Below are 9714 nucleotides of genomic sequence, written 5' to 3' on the forward strand. Positions count from 1 at the left end.
TCAAACATTAATGGCTGTATTTAGTTTTTTTCTGAGTGAACAAGACATTTAAGTGTTTAATAAGTTGTTAAAAGGTCACTAATCACTGTGTCAAAGTGAAATTTCTGTAATGTTTTCCTATAAAAAGATACACTCAAAAATCTGCAAAAACTGTGAGGGGTGTATTCACTTTCGTGATATACTGTATATTATCTAAGTAGACTAAGATCCAACAACACTCTTCTGTCTTTTTACTCCAACAGTTTTTTTCTTTTTTTTAGTATTGAAATGACTAACTTCACTTGTGAGTGCCTTGTTTTTTCCTTTATTGTACACATGGGTTTTTCGTTTGCAAATATTCGTGTTGCGAGGAGGGGCATGTTGCTAAGCTGTTTCCATCGATCAGAGGTTGAAGAGTGCGCAGCCTGGGTTGCGTAGCCAGGGATTGTTTACAAACGGTAAACCCATGTATATCTTAATACGTACATGTCAAAGGAGCAGGGGTAAAAGGGGTCAGTTGTCCCAGGCCCAGGGAGAAAGATAGCATTGGCATCCTTTCAACACTTTTTAGAAATGAACCATAACTACTGTACTTTTCATACTCTTTTTGAACTACTCTCGTGGCTCAAGATGAGCGCTATACCATCAGGACAGGATGAGATGGTTCTTCTCTTCATGTTGGAGACGAACAATTTATAATACCCACATTTCTTTCTGTCTTTCGTCTTTGAGCATTTCCTATTCAATGAACTTTTGTGATATCCATGGCCATCCGAGATTCTGGTCATCAAAATTTCCTTGTTATCCTCTCCCACATAAATGGTGGCAGCATATTGAGGCTTGTGTTTCAGGATTTTTTTCTCCTTTCTCTTACACTAAGGTTAACATCAGCTCAAGAGGTTCAGTTTGCCTGCAAGGTTGAGAGAATGACCTACACATACAGCAATGAGGAACATTATATAGTGTGGATATTCTACTTTGACATTCACAACATGCAACAGACAATTAAACCTTGTAAGGTGTTTGAGCCTTTTTGACCTGTTTTCTTTTTTCTGCTTGATAAAAATAGTATCAAAACAATTTTTTCACACTGAGATTCACTTCTCTTGCCTCATTTACAATAAGTACCCCCTCTCACGATCAAAAACATATACACAGAAATTCACAAGCAGGATGAAGGGAATATGAGAGTGAATATGAGCTGTGAGCTGCAGTATGTAGCTTTTTAACCCTTTGAGGAGTACCATCACATATGTGATTAGAATTGTGCCCAAATTTTGGGAGCTGTAGTGTGTTCAAGAAAAATTCTGTTTCTGTTTATTTATTTAAGAAAGGGACAACTATTGCCAGCATTTAAACAAAAATGCTAAATATACAAGATTGTAGCCAAGAGGCTAATTTCCGTCTTTTGTCTTTTGTCTAGAAGAAGAGGAAAATATTCTTCTATACACAGGAAATTTGCCTGAGTAAAATTTACTCAAATTGAAGAAAATTTTACTCTGCCACAGATAGTATTTGGTCCCTATCTAAAAAGAGTAAAAAATACTCTTTTGAAAGAGTATTTTTTCCAGAGTAAATTCTCCTCCATTTAGAGTAAATATTTTACTCTGCGTGATGCGATTAGACTCAAATTAGAGTGTTTTGAAATTTACTCTTCATACGATATACTCAGTTCAGAGTTAACGTGACTCTATTATGAGTCATTTTAATTTACTCTGACATTTTTTTAACTCTATTGTGAGTTGTTTAATTTAACTCTGACTCTTTTTTAACTCTACATCAAGAGATGTTTATGATCAATTAAAGAGTTAAAAACTAACTCTCTCCAGAGAAACCAATAAAAATCAACAAATTGTACTCCCATGACTTAGTTTATTTTCAGTTTCACATCATTACAAATTCCAAAAAAACTTGTAAAAAATAATAAAATAGTACATTAGTAATATACAATAGTAGCAAAATAGTAGTACAGTAAAATAACAAATAAATGAAAAAAAAATCTCATTCACAATGGACAAATATACATATATAAATAAAAAATAAACAGTGCAATTACATAAAATAAAGACAAACATTTGAAATAGAGAGAGAGAGAGAGAGAGAGAGAGAGAGAGAGAGAGAGAGAGAGAGAGAGAGAGAGAGAGTGTGTGTGTGTGTGCGTGTGTGTGCGTGTGTGTGTGTGTGTGAGAGAGAGAGAGAGAGAGAGAGAGAGAGAGAGAGAGAGAGAGAGAGAGAGAGAGAGAGAGAGAGAGAGAGAGAGAGAGAGAGAGAGATATGAAATCAGGATTACATAAAACAACGAGGTACAATAAACAAATCGTCATCAGTACCATATGATGTCAGTACATCAAAATTCCTGTACATTAGAGTCTTAATGTCTAACACAAAAGGGTCTCCAGTGGTATGTGAAACCTTGTATGCATGGGTATGTTCATCTAAACAACGTGTTTTAAGAGCATCTGTCATCAAGATAACCTGCTCATCTTTGATGAGAACATTCTTGATTACATGGAAAACCGGCATGTCATTATCAGTTCTCACACAAACAGCCAACTCTGGTCTGAACATTCTTCCATTGACCTTGGCCCATTTAACTTTCAGAACCCTGGCCCTAACTGGTACTTCAAGTTTTTCTGCCACCTTACCACCAAACTTCATTTCATTCAAGGAGACCATTTTGCCAGGACCCATTTTCAACTCGTTTGGATCAAATGTTTGCCACAAGTAAGCCATCTGGCACTGATGTTTTTTGGCTAAAGTTTTAGTGATGTTTTTAAAACTTTTCAGCTGTTTTTTAAAAACATTGTGTTTGGCCTCGTATCTCATGCACCATGTATGTAACAGGGGCCCAATTTTACGTATACACATGGGATAATAATGCACCATGAGATGATGCTTAGGTAACAACCTTTTGTTAGGATATAAGTCCTTGAACAAACCATGGTGCTCTGAAATCAGGTGCTTCAAATATATGGTGATGCCTTGGGATATAACTGAAGAAAAAGCAATGTTGACAATCTGAAGCAACAAAATAAAAAGGTACCAGTGCTGATCACTGGGATTCACAAGATCTCCAAACATAATTGGAAAGTGACGCAAAAGACACCAGCTCTGACTGGCGTTTAAACCCAAGTCATTGGCATCAGAGATTCTTAGCCCAGGAGGTTTGTTTTTTTGCTCTGTGAAACCATAGTTGAAACTTTGAATTCTTCGTTGTACTTCTGCTAATGTGGTGTAATTATGAATGAGATGCTCAATGAGCAATTTCATCTCATACTGTGCAACGCCCTCTAATATGTCGTGCATAATATCAACCGAGAAGTTTGCACTGGTGTGAAAATATTGCAAAGAATTCAAAGGGCAAGACCTTTTAACTCCCATCACATAAGGTAGCGTGGGGTTGGTCTGCATTTTCTGGCAATGTTCAACATGAAGCTGTTTAGTTCGAAATGATATTTTGGGATCATCTTCACTGAATACTGTCTGAAAGTCCTCCTTTTCCAGTAAGCAAAAACGGCAACAGTACCTAGCACTAAACGATTCCACAAACCCAAATAAAGAATGAAGACCTAGGTTATCACCAGTCACTTGGATAATGGTCCCATAGATGGGATGATCAAATTGAGGAAGCTGAATTCCCTGTGTTTCAAGTGTTGAGATATCCTTCACAAGGGGTGCTAGTATCTTATCAAACCCGTATGTTTTGATATCTTGGGCATGGAATAACGAAACCAAATGAATATTCAGTAAACTCGAGTTGTACTTGGGCGACACATTTCTCAGGGTAAAATAGATGGCACCAAGTTTGTGAATTCCCCGCTTACTTCCAATTGGATTGACACATTCCATTTCATCAAAGAATAATTGCAACTGTACAGTGTGCACTTGTTTGGAGAAGAGATCATGTTCCTTAAAGAATTCTCCATCTTGTATGTCATACAGCAAGTTTTCCATTTGTTTGGGGTCTCTAGCCATCATATCATTTATAGCAGGATGCTGGTAAATAGACTTCACCGTCTCGAGAATTGGTATGTACATGAATTTATCCTTGACAATGGTTTGGCCATAGCCTCCACTTGTTCTGATAAAACGTGTAGCAAATCGTGTCCCTAGAACATATTCAACTGGATCAATTTTTCCCCATTTCTCAGAAAAGTATTTCATTCTCTTACTCTCAGTGTTTAAAGGAAGGAAAGGATCCAATGCATTCTCAAAACACTGATCAATTTTAGACTCAACCACACTTTTCATTGGCTCTTGTAAGTCAAGGCTATTTTTCAACTGCACTTGTTTTAGACGGTCAAGGTCTCCAATTACTTCTTGTACAGTACTCACAGTTAAATCAATAGTAGTAACTGGATTGCCAACACGCTTAAGTTCTGCTACAATATTTGCACAATTTTTGGCTATGTGCCTTTCTAGTAGTACAGGCTCAGAAGGTGAACTCTGATCTGGCAAGTCTGTCTCCTCGGATGAAATGAAGTTTGTGAAGGTGGAACATTCCCCATCATCAACATTCAAGTTGTCATTTGTACAACACTTACTGAGATGCTTTCGCAAACCTGAAAAACTATGATATACATGGGAACAGCCTCTATGGCCACATTTTAACTTCAGGCTTTTGCCATAACAAAGACCATGAACAAGTTTAAAGTGCCGTATGAGGCTATTAGCATCAGCATGACTCTTCTGACAAATGAAACAAATCATTCTGTCTACTGCAGCATTCGTGCTCTAAGCTCAGCTACTCTTGGATTGACTTTGGTAATTTCAACATCTATGTCATAGATGGTTGTTTGCAAGAAAGTGAACACATTTGTGAGCTCATGGCAGTAAGTGGTACCGAAAACATAATGAGCTTTAAAAAGCTCATCGAATGCAGCCAGTGAATTGGAGGACTTGCATGGCAAGGCCTGTTTGTCAACAACAATGAAGTAAGATTGGATCATACTTTTCTTTGGTCCAACTGCAAGTAGATATGGCTGGACACTCTGTGTGATGCCCTCCAAATGGCCCTGAATGCTGGCACCAGTCTGTGAAAGGAAACACACAAGAGACCTAATGTCAAGAGAAAACCTGTATAAAGAGGTTTTACACATTACAAACTAGCCATCATCATTGTATGTGACAAAATAACTATGGCTTTGGTGAAAGTTGGAAAATAAAAGGTATTATACAAATCAAGTTAGAATTACTACATTCATTAATCCCTTTTCACACAAAGTAAAGACAAAAAGGTACCTTCAGAACGGGTTTGAGAAATATAATTGTACTGCATGTATATATTAAAGAAACATGTATGTTTTTTAATACAGTTTTGCTATTCCTTCATCTATGTCTTGTCAAAAGAAGAACAAGACATTTTGGAGCAGTTTCAATCTAACCATCAGCTTTTATTTGGAATGGGCAGTGTGCATTTTTTGTAATAATAATAATAATAATAATAATTGTATTTGTATAGCACTGTGTCATACAAGGCATGTAACTCAAAGTGCTTAACAAATGGGAAAAAACATTGTTAGAGATAGATTTAAAAGGAGAGGCAGAAAAAGCAGGAAGGCAGAGGAAGAAGAGATAGACAGAGAATGTAGAGTCATAAGGTCAACGTAGGTTAGGACCAGGATTCTTAGATGTGTAAGGTCCATAGTGGCTGGGCCTATCATAAGTCATAGATAGTCACACAGAGATTGTAGGCTATTTCCAAGGTCCATGCTGCCCATTCACAAAGGGTACCTTTTTCATGTATACTTACCACCACCATCACTTTTCATGCATGAACTGTCTGCCCTTTTGAATTTCTAGAAACAGATATTTTAGCTGCACATTAAGCAGCACAGTTTCAATGAGCAGCTTAGTTGCAATACCAACTCTCGCACACAATCCTACACAGTTCACCTTTTAAGGACCAGTGGTTCTAAACCTTTTTTAGAACAAATGCCCCCAGCCTGCCACACCCCCTTGACCACATCATAAGCCTGCCAATGCGCCCTTTAGTATTAACAAATAAAATATACCAATTGCAACTGAGATTTCCCCCTCCCCCAGCTGTCTCCTTCTCAACACCCTCCGAGGGCTCCAAGGCAAAACTATTTTAGACTGAAAACTCACCTTGATGAATTTCACCACATGATCACAGGCTCGATGAGCGGAAATCTTTCCTGGCCTTTTGCGCCCTGGATTGGAGGGTGGTAGAAGGTGGACCAGCAACAGTATGGACGACATGTCACTGTCCCAACCTGGATTACACAAGACAGACAACATGCACATATAAAACGAATGAAGACCCCAGTTGTCTAAAATGCAATTAGGAAATAACAGTAACTGTGTGTGAACACCAAAAGTGACCTACGAGACATATGCGATGGAAGTCATTATTTCTTGTTTACATGCACATTAAGGAGGACAAGAATAAAAGTAAAAGGATAGTGTGGAGTGGTGGACTTTATCCATTCACCACCAACACATTGACTTGGATTATTTGTTTGGTAATATTTTTTGACAATTATTTTTCTGCTGTCATTACGGTTACCTTCTTCAACTTCAGTAGCAAGAGCATTCTGGATGAGGTCTTGGAGATCCGCAGTCTGTGTCAGGCCACGGCTCTGTGCAATGACTTTTGGTTTTATGTTGGTGGACCATTTCTCCATCAGCTTTGCAGAGGTTGAGTCACCAAAGAGAAGTGCAAAATCCTGCTCAATCTACAAAACAGAGAGTGGAGAAATCAGTGATGTATAAAATGCAGCTGAAGTATCACTCTGGAATTCACATTTTTAAGAATACTTAAAGACTAACCAGGCCTGGTATGTCCATGAATCTTGGAAAAATGGATAGGATATCAGTGGATTTGTCAGTGTCACGCAGAATCTTCTGGCGATAGACTAGGGTCAACCTCATCTTTTCCTTCACCACCGATTCATCAGCTGTGTGCTTCATCAGAGCAATTGCTTCCTGACACTGGCGTTCATCGCTCAACCAATTGCCTTCCTTGCAAGGATCTCTATCAACAGATGGCCCACCTGAAATAACAGAAAATATACATACAAAATGCACTTACTTATTATTTTCCCAGACATCAAAGTATTCTCAAAACTACAGACGGTGTTTGATTTAAACTACAAGTCCCTGCACTTGATGGCCATATTAGCTATGAGAGATAATCAAATATAACCATAAACTGTGTGCTATTATGTGTTTCAACAATAACTTAAATAAGTCACCTGCTTGTGAAGGTCGTGGACGTTTAACTCGTCCCTCTGATGCTTCTTTCTGCAGAGTTTTAATTCTCCAAGCCAAATAGCCACTTCCATCTTCTGCGTTGTAATAATGTTCCTATGACAAATATAACAAATAGACAAAGAGTTCTTACTGTATGTTTTACAAGAGCAAAATAGTTATAAATTCATTGATATTTACACTTCATTAAATCAGGGATTATACAACCAAATTCTAAAAAAAAAGACTACAGAGTAAAGCTAATTACATAGCCAAGCTTGCTCCTTGGGTCAGCCAAATAGGGGAAGAGGGAGATGATACCCAGTGCGTAGTCTTCCTTCACATGCCGAGGTGGGCTTGTTCTACAAACAAACACACACACACACACACACACACACACACACACACACACACACACACACACACACACACACACACACACACACACACACACACATTAGGAGCCATAGCATCATAACCAACCATTTATAATTACTGTACTGTCCTAATCATCAGGGCTCTAAATTAATACCTACCAGACAGCCAAATGCTGGTGAAATTTGGCAGTTTGGCTGACAGAACAGACCAACTTAAAGTCACTTTGACCCATTAGTGAGTGTACGTTCTTGGCTAGTGCAATTAACGGCTACCAGACATTTTACCTTTTGAAAAAAGTTAATTTAGGGCCCGGATAATCATCATAATCATCATCAACATTATTATTATTATTTCTTGAAAACCTACCCATGTTCATTTGTCATATGAGCAACCAATATCTTCACCAGGTCACGCCTTCTGCTATCTGACAGGTACTTTGTCCGAGCATATTCATTCATGATCTTGTCCCCTCCTGGGCTTCCTTTTAAGATGTCTTCAACCATCTATTAATGATTGATGTTAAACATAAAACAAATATGAGAAACCGACAAATGACTTTAAAATACACCTGTAGGCCTACATGCAAAACAAAATTAATGAATCTTACTTGGGCAAGACGACGTTCCTCTCCTTGTTTTAATTGTCTTGGGCTAGGGGTCAGTATCACAGTGTCATCAGATCCAGAACTAGCCTCAGCATCAGCAAGGGAGCCTGAGCTAACGGAATCTGTGACACACAATTCAAAAAAAAAATCACAGTTGTCCTTCAATACAATACAACCTGTATTTATATAGCGCAATATATACATCTAAACTTGTCTCAAAGCGCTTTCAAAATACACATACACTTGTCCACATTTACACACCAGCTCTGGAGGCTGCAGCACAGCACCTGTTGTCTGGGGTTCATGTGAGAAGGTGCATACATACACAAGCAGACACGCACACGCAGACACACACACACTCTCTGTCTCTCCCTTTCCCACATTCACACACCAGCTGAATACTGCAGCTAGAGGGCAGAATCAACAGGAAGTACAGACAATTGTGTTGGCGTAAAGTGTAAAACTAAGTTGCATTTACCTTCAGATGTTCCTTCCTCTGGGATATCAATTTCCAGGACATGAACATCTGGCTGCTTCATCAAGTATGCAAAAGCTTCCTGATCAACCTCGGTCCTTGACTCATCAAAGACTTTAATGTCCATTGTCGGAAGGTCAAATTTCCTGGCAACTTAAGAGGAGAAAGATTCAACGTTTTATTGTCATTATCAAAAAAGGCAACGGAATTGTGTTTGGGGTAGGCTGCAATACTTAAGGTTTTCAAGTTAAAGTGCTCAAGAGGTTAAAAAAAACAAAAACAGGCCCTGATATGAAAGGCAGTAATGTAATAGCCAAATTTAGTCCTAATAAATAAGGCAGTAATGTAGTAATTTAGGCAGAAGGGCCTACTGTTTCTCAACAGTCCTGTAAATTCAAAGTTTACACATGATTTAAACATTACAAGTGTTTATTTCGGTTTTAAACCCTTACCACATTCCAAAAATGACTCGAATGTAAATGTTGTTGGAGAAAACACATATTTCTTCTGATCTTTATATTTCACTCTGACAACGGTGGTGTTTTCCATCCTGTTGGTGGAAAAAAAAAAACAATGTGTTATAATCTTTCCGCTTTGAGTATCCTTCTGAACACAATGAACTAGCGCCAGACTACCTCACAAGTGTAGGGCCTACGGTCGATCAGAACGGGCGCAACGCAAAGCTGAACAGCACCAGAGATTTTTTTGGGACAGCACCACGTGTGCGTCACTCTACTCAGAGTCAAGTACATGTGACCGAAGTGGCCACGCAGCGACAGGTTGAAAAATAGTTCGTGCCTTCTGCAAAACTGCGACAGCCTTCACACAACTTTAGGAATAATCGGTCAGACGGTCACATCAAATGGCACTGCAGGAATATGATTTTTCATCCACTTTTCATTACCACAACAAACCACTTTACTCTCACCAGAGCAACATACATGTGGTCTCCAAACACGGCAACACTAACCTTTTCGAGCTCACAACCAGTTATTTCACATCCAGGGCTTAATTCCACAATTTGATAGACTAGGTCGGACTGCATAAATTGCATTCATGCGATTTT

The 9714-nt window shown here is 38.5% G+C and overlaps 1 protein-coding gene across 1 annotated transcript; it reads right to left on the reverse strand.

The window, feature by feature from the left end:
- Positions 1-4636: 4636 nt before the first annotated feature.
- LOC134440239 (uncharacterized) lies at positions 4637-9173 on the reverse strand. Its single transcript, XM_063190226.1, has 8 exons — positions 8652-9173; positions 8177-8295; positions 7936-8072; positions 7460-7553; positions 7197-7308; positions 6772-6995; positions 6509-6677; positions 4637-5012 (listed from the first exon to the last, which is right to left on the reverse strand). Exons 1-8 carry the CDS (start codon positions 8773-8775, stop codon positions 4900-4902), a joined length of 1092 nt encoding a protein of 363 aa, XP_063046296.1. The 5' UTR covers positions 8776-9173; the 3' UTR covers positions 4637-4899.
- Between the last annotated feature and the right edge of the window lie 541 nt (positions 9174-9714).

Source organism: Engraulis encrasicolus, chromosome 23 (genome assembly GCF_034702125.1).
Source record: "Engraulis encrasicolus isolate BLACKSEA-1 chromosome 23, IST_EnEncr_1.0, whole genome shotgun sequence".
NCBI classification, from domain to species: Eukaryota; Metazoa; Chordata; class Actinopteri; order Clupeiformes; family Engraulidae; genus Engraulis; species Engraulis encrasicolus.

Coding starts and splice junctions, on each gene's coding strand:
- LOC134440239 (XM_063190226.1), bottom strand. CDS start 8,775: ATGGACATTAAAGTCTTTGATGAGTCAAGGACCGAGGTTGATCAGGAA. Junction 8,296..8,651: donor AGAGGAAGGAACATCTGAAG/GTAAATGCAACT, acceptor TGTGTGTCACAG/ATTCCGTTAGCTCAGGCTCC. Junction 8,073..8,176: donor AGGAACGTCGTCTTGCCCAA/GTAAGATTCATT, acceptor AATCATTAATAG/ATGGTTGAAGACATCTTAAA.